General features: G+C 37.7%; 3 protein-coding genes across 7 annotated transcripts; 2 read left to right on the plus strand and 1 right to left on the minus strand.

Moving 5' to 3' along the window:
- On the plus strand, positions 218-3720 carry LOC104719780 (uncharacterized protein At2g33490-like). 2 transcript variants are annotated; one of them, XM_010437749.1, is made up of 11 exons: positions 218-557; positions 968-1040; positions 1187-1258; positions 1338-1399; positions 1494-1562; positions 1682-1710; positions 1801-2011; positions 2102-2338; positions 2430-2483; positions 2565-3378; positions 3473-3720. In XM_010437749.1, the coding sequence occupies exons 1-11, from the start codon at positions 441-443 to the stop codon at positions 3496-3498; spliced, it is 1764 nt and encodes a 587-aa protein (XP_010436051.1). In that variant the 5' UTR covers positions 218-440; the 3' UTR covers positions 3499-3720. The 2 variants fall into 2 exon arrangements, with proteins under 2 accessions (XP_010436051.1, XP_010436050.1); XM_010437748.1 differs by lacking the exon at positions 3473-3720 and having other exon boundaries at positions 2565-3413.
- On the plus strand, positions 4477-7904 carry LOC104719781. 2 transcript variants are annotated; one of them, XM_010437751.2, is made up of 6 exons: positions 4477-4572; positions 5261-6508; positions 6637-6885; positions 6994-7074; positions 7200-7577; positions 7670-7904. In XM_010437751.2, exons 2-6 carry the CDS (start codon positions 5366-5368, stop codon positions 7718-7720), a joined length of 1902 nt encoding a protein of 633 aa, XP_010436053.1. In that variant the 5' UTR covers positions 4477-4572; positions 5261-5365; the 3' UTR covers positions 7721-7904. The 2 variants fall into 2 exon arrangements, with proteins under 2 accessions (XP_010436053.1, XP_010436052.1); XM_010437750.2 differs by having other exon boundaries at positions 6634-6885; positions 7670-7902.
- On the minus strand, positions 7940-11791 carry LOC104719785 (acyltransferase-like protein At3g26840, chloroplastic). 3 transcript variants are annotated; one of them, XM_010437755.1, is made up of 13 exons: positions 11381-11791; positions 11220-11271; positions 11019-11074; positions 10772-10930; positions 10443-10547; positions 10158-10264; positions 9884-10005; positions 9648-9753; positions 9379-9509; positions 8867-9173; positions 8679-8792; positions 8503-8588; positions 7940-8405 (listed from the first exon to the last, which is right to left on the minus strand). In XM_010437755.1, exons 1-13 carry the CDS (start codon positions 11733-11735, stop codon positions 8096-8098), a joined length of 2010 nt encoding a protein of 669 aa, XP_010436057.1. In that variant the 5' UTR covers positions 11736-11791; the 3' UTR covers positions 7940-8095. The 3 variants fall into 3 exon arrangements, with proteins under 3 accessions (XP_010436057.1, XP_010436056.1, XP_010436058.1); XM_010437754.2 differs by having other exon boundaries at positions 8096-8405; positions 8867-9236; positions 11381-11735; XM_010437756.2 differs by having other exon boundaries at positions 8096-8405; positions 8867-9236; positions 11220-11288; positions 11381-11513.

The following is an 11931-nucleotide window of genomic DNA, read 5'->3' on the forward strand; positions in this document are numbered from 1 at the left end:
AAAATTTTTTTTTTTTTTTTTTTTTTTGCTTCTTCCTACTTCCGCCTTTGTCATAAATCTTTGACTTTGACTTTTCTCCAGTCTCGGCATCTCTTCTAAGATTAGGCCACGTGTTAAATCTCTTTTCTGAACCGTTCATCTTGTTAAGACGACGCGTATCATTTTTTTCTCTCTCTCTCTCTCCAAAATGGTCTCGTCTCCGTCTCCGTCTCTCTGTTGTTTCTTTCTTCCGATCTGTTTTTTTCTTTCTTTTGACCAGAAAAACAAACTTTCTTTTCTTCTTCTTCTTCAATGTCGTTGAACACATCCTAAAGATACTTGAAAAAAATCACTCACTCCTTCGTCTCTCTTCTCTCTCTCTCTCTCTCTCTCTCTCTTTAGACAACTCCCAAATTTTTGCGAAATCATCGAGCGCTTCCTGATTAGGGGGAGATATAGATATGATGAAAGCTTCGTTTGGAAGGTTAAGGAGATTCGCATTGCCTAAGACCGATGCGATTGATGTTGGAGAGCTTTTTCCCACCGCTCAGATTGATGGTCTTGCTCGTGCCGCTAAGGTTATTTTATTCACTGATTCTCTCACAAATTTATGTTCTCGGATTTTTTTTTGGCGGAATCGTGGGATTTTTGAAGTAGGGTTTTGATGTTCTTCATACTTCGATCGAGTTTTGTTTTTTTTTTGACTTAATTGGTATTTTTTTGAGGATTTACATTTATAGAAACTTTGTTCATTAATTTCTACTTTTGTAGATATTTCTTATGGAGGAATCTGGAATTGACTTTTATATTAGTTATATGGTAATTAGAGAATTGGTATTGTAACTGATGCTACTTTGTTTGCCTGTTTCATGAATTTAGAACTGGAGGATAACATGAATTTTATAGTCATTAATTAAGTTATGGATTTAGCGATTTCTGTGATGATTTAATAGCCTAAAAGTTGTTATTGTTGCTCTATTGTTTTCAGGATATGCAAGACATGAGAGAAGGTTATGATAGATTACTTGAGGTAGCTGCTGCGATGGCTAATAGCGCATATGGTAATATTATAAGCTTCCTAATTTTTTATAATTAAATCTGCACTTGTCTAGCTTCTTGTATGAATTTGGATGCTTGATTGGTATATTGTTAGAGTTAGCATTCATCATTCTTCTTTTTTTTTTCTTTCGTTTGGTATTATCATCAGAGTTTTCTGAATCATTGGGGGAAATGGGTTCATGCTTGGCACAAATCGCGCCTCATAATGATCAAGAAACTGGTAAGCTTTCTAAGATTCGGCTATCATGGAAGTTTGTTTGTCATGTTTCCATGCGGTAACATTGTTTCTTCTTCTGCAGGTGGAATTCTGCTAATGTTAGGTAAAGTTCAGTTTGAGCTTCAGAAACTCGTCGACACTTATGTAAGTTGTATGTTGCAACCTTGTACTTTTCATGAATCAAATGTGTATAATTATGAACAAAACTGAGGAAGTTCTTGTTTCACTCTTTATTCAGCGTTCTCAAATATTCAAGACCATTACACGACCTTCAGAGTCACTTCTCAGTGACCTTAGAACAGTCGAGGTATGCCCTCCTAGCTTTAGTCTTTTGAAGTCATAGTTTATATGAAAGCCAGAAAAATTCTCGGTCCAACCTTTTAAAGACCACTTATATTTACATCTTTTCTTGTCTTTCCCTCTCAGGATATGAAGCAACAATGTGAAGAAAAGAGGTCAGTTGTTTTCTGCAATGTAGTTTTTTATTTGTTTTTGGTGTTGTTTTTGTATAATCTTTGCCTTAAACCTCTGAGTCTTACTTACAGAGACGTCGTTAAGCACATGATTACGGAGCATGTGAAAGACAAGGTACAACTTAAAGGCAGTAAAGGGGAAAGACTTATTCGCCGTCAGTTAGAGACTGCCCGTGATGAGCTACAAGATGAGGCGACTTTGTGCATTTTCCGATTGAAATCTCTAAAAGAAGGACAAGCTCGAAGTCTCCTCACACAAGCTGCCCGTCATCACACTGCTCAGGTACAATATGAATAAGATGACTATTCTCTGTAAGAAACCGATCTGCAATTGCTCAATCAGTGTCTCTTATGCTTTCTTATATTCGCATAGATGCATATGTTCTTTGCTGGTCTAAAATCGCTGGAGGCAGTAGAACATCAAGTCAGAATTGCTGCAGAGAGACAACACATCGACTGTGAGCTCTCTGATCATGGGAACGAAATGGAATGTAGTGAGGATAATGATGATGATGACCGACTTGTTAACAGAGATGGAGAACTAAGTTTTGACTACATAACAAGCGAGCAGAGAGCAGAAGTTATATCTACACCACATGGATCAATGAAGGTAATTTGAATTTTAAAATGAACCTGAAAATGGGAAAGAGAAACTTTACCGATTGAATAACAGAATCTCATTTACTGCCATTTCCATATAGATGGATGACACAGATCTCTCATTTCAACGCCCTTCACCTACAGCATCAGCAACAGTATGTTATATATGTACTTAAAATTTGTTAACTCTCAATTGTATGAATGATTCGGTGTTGAAGTTATATTTTCTGCTGCAGGTAAATGCAGATCATAGAGAAGAGCACCAGCATCCAATTTCAAACCGAGATCGCAGAACGAGCAGCCATTCAGCACCTTTGTTTCCAGAAAAGAAATCTGATATAGCAGATAGATTGATGAGACAGATGACGCCATCTGCAAATGCTTACAGATTACCAACTCCAGTCGATTCAAAGTCCTCATCAATATTCACAAAACCCGTCACCCAAACAAGCCACAGTGCAAACTTATGGCATTCTTCTCCGCTAGAACCGATAAAGACCGCTCATAAAGATGTGGAAAACAACCTCTATTCCCGTCTTCCCCGTCCTTCAGAACACGCATTTTCGGGACCACTTAAACCATTCTCGACCCGTCTTCCAGTTCCAGTTCCTGCTCAGGCTCAGTCATCTTCTCCAAAGATCTCTCCTAGCGCTTCACCTCCGCTTGCTTCTTCTCCTCGGATCAACGAACTCCATGAGCTTCCAAGACCACCAGGTCAGTTTGCACCGCCACGACGCTCGAAATCTCCTGGTCTGGTTGGTCATTCGGCGCCATTAGCGGCTTGGAATCAAGAAAGAAGCAATGTAGTTGTGTCAACCAACATTGTAGCATCACCACTTCCGGTTCCACCACTTGTGGTAGCGAGAAGCTTCTCTATACCTTGTAGAAACCAGAGAGCCATCATGGTTCAACAACCCTTGCCCGAGAGGAACCAACACAGAGTAGCGTCTCCACCGCCTCTGCCGCTAACTCCAGCGTCTCTGATGAATCTCAGATCGCTGTCTCGGTCTCAAGTCGGGGAAGTTGGTCATCAGAGCGGACTAATTAGAGGTAACGGAAACAAAACTAACTTGATCTTTCTATAACTTATCTTCATCATCAGTGATTTTAAGACATGGTTTTGTTTATATTTTTATTAACGCAGGAGTAAAACTGACTGAACACTACTGACGCTGTAACGTTGCGTTTGATCAAAACGTTAGTTGTAGAAAGAGACCTGCGTACGCGAGTAAATATAGAAGTCGATATTTTGTAATTCTTTAGTTGTTGAATCTCCTAATTTGTTCTTAGGCTTCCGATTTTTCTTTTTTACTTCTTATTTTACTTTGATACCAATGTCAACGTAAAAATTAGCTCTTTACTTATGAAAATATGATAAAAATTGAGTTTTAAGGGAAAATGAAATGATACTACCTTTCTCCAACCAAGATACTAAATTAACCTTACAAAATCCATTGATTTCTCCTTTAAAGAAGAAAGTAGACATTTATCATTTTTTTTGAGTTTACAAGCTAAAGTTTATTTAATTTCTAATTATGGTATTTTGTGTTACACAAAAAAGGAAAGTGAAAATGACAGTAACATGATCAGAGAGAGAGTATTGGCTGGAGAAAGGAGAAATGCGTTTACCGGATAAACACGTGAAGATGGGCCTAACTAACTATCCGGCTCACTTAAAAGAGGATAAAATACCTAACTTGTAGCCATCTTTGATTTGATTTGAATTTTTGTATTTAATTGTTTTATTCTAGACTTTCTAGTATTTTGATTTTTTTTTGAAGTATAATTTGCATTGTAAACTATTTTTTTTTTTTTTTTTTTTTTTTTTTTTTTTTTTTTTTTTTTTTTTTTTTTTTTTGTCTTAAGTTTCAGTCTAGAGATCGTGATTTTTTTGTGACTGTGAGTTGCGCATGAGACTGCAAAATAATTTATGAGTTGGAATTTTTTTAGATTTCCCACTTTATAAAAAGAGACGAAAATAACAAATTTTGATTAATTAAGCAGCCGTTAGAGACCAAAAAAAAAAAAAAAAACGATTATTATGCGTTAATGCTAAAATAGTTGTATTATACAGTAAACACTACAGTTTCCNCAAATTAAAAAAAAAAAAAAGGGAAAAAAAAAAAAAAAAAAAAAAAAAAAGGGAGCTTTAGATGCGATGTTGGGATTTATTTATAAGCGAAAGAGGCGAGACGAGACGAGAGATAAGAAGAAGAAGAAGAAGAAGAAGAAGAAGAAGAAGAGGTCTCCATCATCTACATTCTTCTTCTTTTTTTTTCTCCATTATTAGTTCTTTCGTCTTGTTCGTTTTGTATCCTTGGAAATTCACTTGTTGTTGTTCGATTTTGGGGGCTGGGGATTGCGATTTCGGATTTGCGTATAGAAAACATTTTTTTATTGCTTCATCGCTGCGTTTGTTTCATCATCGTTTCATCTTGTAGTTTCTCAAATTTTTTGATGTTGCTCTGATTGACGACGATGAGAGCTCTCATCTCTTCATTTTTTTGATTTTGATCACACAAAATGTGCAATCTCTCTGGGTTCNACCAATAAGGTTTCATGTAACGTATTATCTTTTTTTTTTTTTTTTTTTTTTTTTAATTGGTTTTGTGAATTCGATCAATTTCTATATAACGATTTAAAAAAAGACACTGTGTGCTTTGAGAATCTTATACACACTGATGATAGATGAGAATGATAATTTGATTTTTTTTTTTGTTTTTTTATGTATGTCGTTTGTTGATTTGTGCCTTATTTTGAAGTTTTCTACACTATGATTCCTCATTGATTCTAAGCTTAGGAATGGTTCTGGTTTATATGATTAAAAATGTTCCTTGATCAATGATCATCATCATCTCTTCTTACTCTTACAGCTTGTGTTATAGTGTGTTGATTCTTCTTCTCCCCCTTTTTTTTTTTTTGTTCATTTCAGGAGATCTAGTGTGAAACCTATCAACTCTGTGTTATATAATCCTCAACATATATATGTTGTAGGCAACTATATTCTTAGAAGTGATAAGGTCCTCTGAGCATTGCCATGGGTCTGCCACATACTGCTTCAAACGACCAAGCAATTGAAGGTTTGTCTTCTGCTTCAAGTTGCAGCCTTTCTCAAAGTCTTCCTGTAAATGTTGCTACTTCTTCTGGTGGTGATTCCACCGGTAATTTACGAGGGAATAATAATGAAGGAAGCCTCTGCTCCTTTATTGGAGGAGAACCTGATAGGAAAAATGCATTGATATCTTTGGAGTTTAGAGATGATGATGACTTTTGGAGATTTCATGACACTCGGGCTGTTGTTACTTCATTATCTGATCACCAACCGGCTTATGCCACGGATAAGGTTATTTTGAATCAGAATCGAACTGAAGTTAGAAGGATAGTTGGTTTCCAGTCAAATGAATCTAGCTCACCGAGTAATGAATACACACGTATCACTGGTAATCGCACTGGTGGATCTAATGGAGTAGATATCACCGGTGGATCATTAGTCAGGAAACGGGTTAGCTCTCCTCTGAGTAAGCTTTTTCCCGATAAATTTAGTGGTGACTCGCTTGATATCAGCCGTAGCAACCAACAGTTTACAACCAACACTCCTGTTGCACAAGATCATAAAAAGGCCAATATCTCTGAGACATTATGTTTCTTTACCACTTCTACCTGCTCTGAATGGGGGAATGACTCGTCACACAGGGGTAAGCTTTCATCTACCATCTTCACGGATGGTCCATTGCTTGACTCCAGTGATCTGCATCCCACAAAAGATATACCTTACTTATATTCACCAGTACATGAAAGACCTCTAGTACCCGCTAAGCCATTACCATGTCACAAGAATGTATCTGTCTCCCCTCCACTTTCACTGTCGCCTCTTGGGCCAAGATTTTCCGAGAGAATGAAAGCTCTCCAAGGGGGCCTAAATGGGAAGGTTTTTGAAGATGGTGTTTGTTTAAGGAATACTGGTGAAGAAGCAGAACTCAGGACTGGTCGTAGATCGTTTGATGATACTAATGGTATCCAGAGAGCCTTTTCAATGGATAGGGCTATTGAATCAGTTCCTACATCTCCATGCAATAGGTTTAGTAGAAGCTTGAGTGGACGTCCCATTCAAAGGTCATTGGTTGGTTCTTTTGAAGAATCCCTCTTTTCAGGAAGATTCTCCCATGGGCAAACTAATCAGGTCTCACTCACACCAAAACCCATAAAAGATTCACAAAACCTCCAGTCAAAAACTCTTTGTTGTCAGAAACCAAAAAACATTTACATTTTTGATTCACTTACTCTCTTTTGTGTCGTTCTTTGTAGAAGATCGACGGTTTTCTTGCCACTCTTAGTATTGCTGGTGGAAACATCTCTCCAAAATCCCAAAAGCTTCCATTCTCAGTTACAAGTGTTGGTGATGATTGCTTCTTACTATACTATGCCTCCATAGATATCTCTGGAGGATCTTCGCAAAACAAATTATGGGGTCAGAAATTGAAAACCAACCAAAACAATTCTGATGCTCAGAGCATTAATAGACGGCTTCGAATTCCTATGAAGGGTCGGATCCAACTGGTACCCTCTAGTCTCTTGTCTTATTTGAAAAAGTAGATTCTCGCAATCACGAATTAAAATTAGAATTATATGATGAGTTTATTCATGGTATGATCTTCTGTTTCGCAGGTTCTGAGTAACCCTGAAAAGACACCTCTTCACACTTTCCTCTGTAATTATGACTTATCTGATATGCCACACGGTACAAAGGTAACTTCAAACCTTCCTCCCCTTGTTTAATTCATTTGCTATCCCATTTTAGATTTCAATTGTTGCTTGCGTTATCTAAAAGATGCAATGATCAATGTTTGATCGAAGTCTTGTTTCATGGTCAGACCTTCCTGCGCCAAAAGGTTACTCTGGCCTCCTCTGTTCTGACCAAAGCCAACAAATCTACAGATAGAATAGACCAAAGTCATGCAAATAAAGGTAGGGAAGGATCTGAGTCAGTGGATGAATTGCATTCGCCGAATGAGTGTGGGAACAAGAATTGTCGTGAGACGTACAGAGAAACAGGAAAACGCTGTTCAAAATCCGGAGTCATACGCTACGCTCTACATCTAAAATTTATTTGCCCCTTACGCAAGAAAGCCACAAAAATAGGTCAGAAGAAAAGCTTGGATTCAGCAGACGATGGAGAGAGGAGATTCTATTTGTATAACGACTTGAGAGTTGTGTTTCCTCAACGGCACACTGATTCTGATGAAGGAAAGGTATGTTTTAAGAAATCTTATTCAAACGTCATTTGGTAAAAGCTACTTTTCAAAGCAAACGCAAAACGCTGATGTGGCTTTTGAAATTGCAGTTGAATGTGGAGTATCATTACCCAGAAAATCCAAGATACTTCGACGTGTAACCAGTTGAAACTCTCTGCTTTAGCTTTTGTTAGAAGAAAATAAAAGAACGTTGTACATATAAAATAGAGAATAATCATCTATCATCTATATAGCCATCATACCAAGTAGGTTTCACTTTCAGTAATGGCTGACTTACTTTGTAGAGAACACTACTGTTACTGTGTCGGACCTCTCGGTTTATAAAAATTAACACAAATATAATTCTTGATAAAAAAAAATACTCCCGACTCGCTCACCTTTCCACATTAACTAACAGCCATACACACTTTCAAAGTTACAATAACATACCCAAATTTACGTGTTTTATCTTTTTTATCACACAGCTAAATCAGGTTCGTGTAAATAGAGCTACAACACTTATTTAGTAACTAAATTTAATGATCTCGTAGATCAAAGGTTGGGATTTGGGAAGAGAAACCATGAAGGAGGTAATAGAGCGACCTCGGCAAAATGTTTCTGTAAGGATCAGTTTCTCTTTTGATCTTCAAATAGGTCATACATTTTTCTACCTCAGACTTGACCTGCAAGTAAACCTCATGAGCTTTCTCTTTATCACTTAGCTCTTTCTCTCTACCTTCTGTTTCTATTGGTTTCCCAAAGTATACATAAAACCGTCCCGGGATCTTGGGAACTATCCCAGGCACATGCAAATCTTGTTTTACCAGTTCACCTTCTTCATCGATCCTGGCCATATAATATAACCATCACTAGATTCAGAATCAAATGTTATATGATTACGGTTCATCTGATTATTTCTAACAGAGTCAATAAAAGAACATACCTCAAGTTAACGGAGTCTTGTGTTATCTCTTCTATAAGATTCTTCAAGAAAGGGATCTTCATTTGATCATTGTAATCTAAAACCATCTGAGAATCATTTCATTGTACAGAGGAGAGTTAGTCCAAACCCGATTGACACAATAGGAGTTTCAAGAGAACGGAAAAGAGATTTCTTACTTCAAAAAGATCATCTTCTCCAACAACTCCATAAGGAATGATTTTTGCTCCAAATTTAGATACGATCCTTACAAACTCCGAGTGTTCTGGCCAAAACAACTTGTATTCTTCACCCTGTAAAATGTGTCTTTAGATATAAAGCCTCAAAAAAATAAAAAAGAAGGCATATATGGAAATTACATCATCACCTTTCTGTGCAAAGCTTCACGGACACCACCAGGATACAAAGCCACATGAGCGTTTGAGCGAAGTAGTTTGTAGAAATTCATACCCGAGACAGGAACTGCGCCTATTATCCTAAATAAGTCGTACAACTGCATATCAGGGAGTTTTGAGCCTTTGTTTTTGGTAAACATCAATGGATGTGCCAGTCCTCGCAACAGAATGTTCCTTTCTTTTAAGAACTGAAGTGCTATTGCATGCAACTCCATACCAAGCAACATGTGATTTCCAACATATAGAACCGGTCCCTCTGAAGGTACTCCTGCAAGTGATCTTACTACTGCATCATTGTTTAGAGTTGAGAGAAAGACTGGGGAGGTAACAGCAGTTACCAATCTGGACCCGAGAAATTAAAAAAAGAATACTACTTCAGTATGTGCTAAGTAGCTAGTACTATACTAAAATATTTTCACTAGATCTAAGTCGCGGAATTAGTTTGACACAGCATAGAGTCGATATGATAAGTGAGTCATTTTACCTTTGGGATTCTTCATACTCTTTGAACTCAAATGGGGTAGGCAGAATGTAATCTGAAATGTAATCAAGTGACTTCCCACGGCGATAATAATACGCACGCTTGATGATACTCACCAGATCTACGCCATCCTCCTGACATCATGACATAATATACATCGATCGAGCTGTATGTTATTAAAGCAAACATAATCTGAAAGTTTTGTTGGCTCTAGAATTTCTTGTGAATTAATTAAATAGGACTCACTGACATCAGGAGAAAGAGCTCCTTACCAACAAGAGGAACTGTCCATTATTCTCAAACTCACGAACTTCACATCTTGGCAATGCGCGGAGTCTCTCAATGTCTTCCTTGTTCACTAACCATTGATCACGTCCACTGCAATAACACAAGTTTATTAAAGCTACAACTCAACTTCCAATTAACTAAATTCATTACAATCAAACAGATCACTCGAACTTCCACTTATATTCAGTAAGGAAATAGAGAAGTTTACTAGTGTATGAACCTCAGAAGTATCAGTGTTTGGGCGTTGACTGTGTCCATCTGCGAATTAGCACACGCTGAAGCAGACTTAAGCAATTGAAGCTTCCACAGAAGTGTGTCCTTGGGAAAGATTCTCATCAGAGTCTGTAAATTATTTGCTTTCGTGAGCTTATCTCCTGACATGTAGCGAATGACTATGGAAAGTAAAATCGAAACAACAAGAATGATAGATGCATATTTTTTTGTCTTGCAGATCACAGAGTTTAACTAGTAATGTGCTAAAAATAGAGTCTTACAGGCATGTTAGACGAAGTTGCAAATAATTCTCCTAATAGCCCTCTAGCCATCTGCGCGGCATCAGTTTCATTGAGCATGGTCTCGAACATTTCTGTCAACGGAGAACCTACGTAATAAAATTTATGAAAGACGGTTAGTCCTGACTTTGAAGCAAAACCTGACACTGAAAGTCTGAAACCCATCTTTGAGACAGAAATTTTGAAGGTTCAGTCTTTGCATCTAATTTATTTTTGCTTAACACCGATAGATAGACGTGGAAGATATACAAAGGGTTGAAACTTGACCTTGGCTAAACCCAAAATTCTCTGCTATCAAGCTGGGAACTCCGTCAGGCAAAATATCCAGGAAGCCCAATAAAGATTGCAATATGAAGTTGTTGAAACGAGTGACTGCATCAAATAGAGTCTATTTATTAGCACAAGATAAGATGTATACACTCCATGAGATCTACCTACTCTACTCAAAGCTTCTATCATAAAGTAGGTGGTTTGTTCATGACACTTTTCTGAGCTTGGTTCATAAATGGCCCGAAACATCTTAGGACTCAAGACAATCACACAAAAAATGATCTCAACGATCCAGAAAAAAAAGTAAGTAGCCTTGTTTTAATTACCTGGATTAGCGAGAATCAAGACAAGATCGATGTCGGGGTTACTGGCAGCAACAACTAGAGCAAGAGAAGCTCCAATAGAATCTCCAACAATATAAATGGGTCTATTTGGGAAACGGTAGTGCTCTGACCTAACTGTCTTCTCAATGAGCTTCACAAGATCTGAAAAGCCAACAGTAAGTAAGAGTTTCACCCACATAAGAAGAATACGAAACACTAAAAATTAACTGCTTAAGAAAGAAGAAGTAACCTCGAGCAGGAGTATGATCACTGACTGGAAAGTGAAGGCACCATATATCAAATATCCTATCCATGATCAAAATATGATAATGACATCAGAAACTAAGAGTAAACCATTCATTCCTTCCTTGTAGATAAATATTGAAGTGTTGAAACATTCAAATCTAAGGCTCTAAGGCAAATAAAAAAGATTGGATCAAACTATACTTACTCTCCAAGCCTCTTATGCTGGCGAATGAGCCCTAATCCAGTACCATCGATCCCTGAAATTTTGGAAAAACTAGTTTTCACAATTTCGATATCATCATCAACCCAATCAGAAATCTCAGAAATCAATTCAAACGAGAGCAATCGGAATCGGAAGAAACAGACCAGGTAAGTAGAGAAGAAGAGGCGATTCTGGAGCGCGTTTGCCACATTCCAACGGAGAGAACCACCGAGGCGGACCACCGTCTGATCCGACGAAATCTCCAGCTTCCACCAAAAAAACCGTCAAACTCTTCCTCTCCTCAGGCCGTGCCACTTCCGTGTACGAATACGGATTCGTCGTCGCCTTCAACTTACCACCGATTCCGAATTCCCGATCCGTATGGCGATCGTACGCGAAGGAGGTCAGTCGTCGGGTTAACTTCCAGTAAGCTCTAGTGGAAGCTGAGGAGGAGGAGGAGAAGAAGGTGGGAGAGAGCTCATCAGTGATACGAACTGTAACAGTACTAGTAATCGCCATTGACGATCAGAATTATAAGATTGAAGGTCTTATATTTATTTTATAATTATTGTTGTTTAAGCTTCTTCATCTCACTCTACTACTCTAATTATATATATATATATTAATAGGTCGACCACGACAAGCTCGTGGCTGGCTCGTGCTCACGAGAAATAACCAAGTTTGATTTTTTTTTTTTTTTTTTTTTTTTTTTTTT

Source organism: Camelina sativa, chromosome 10, assembly GCF_000633955.1.
Source record: "Camelina sativa cultivar DH55 chromosome 10, Cs, whole genome shotgun sequence".
In the NCBI taxonomy this organism is placed as follows: domain Eukaryota; kingdom Viridiplantae; phylum Streptophyta; class Magnoliopsida; order Brassicales; family Brassicaceae; genus Camelina; species Camelina sativa.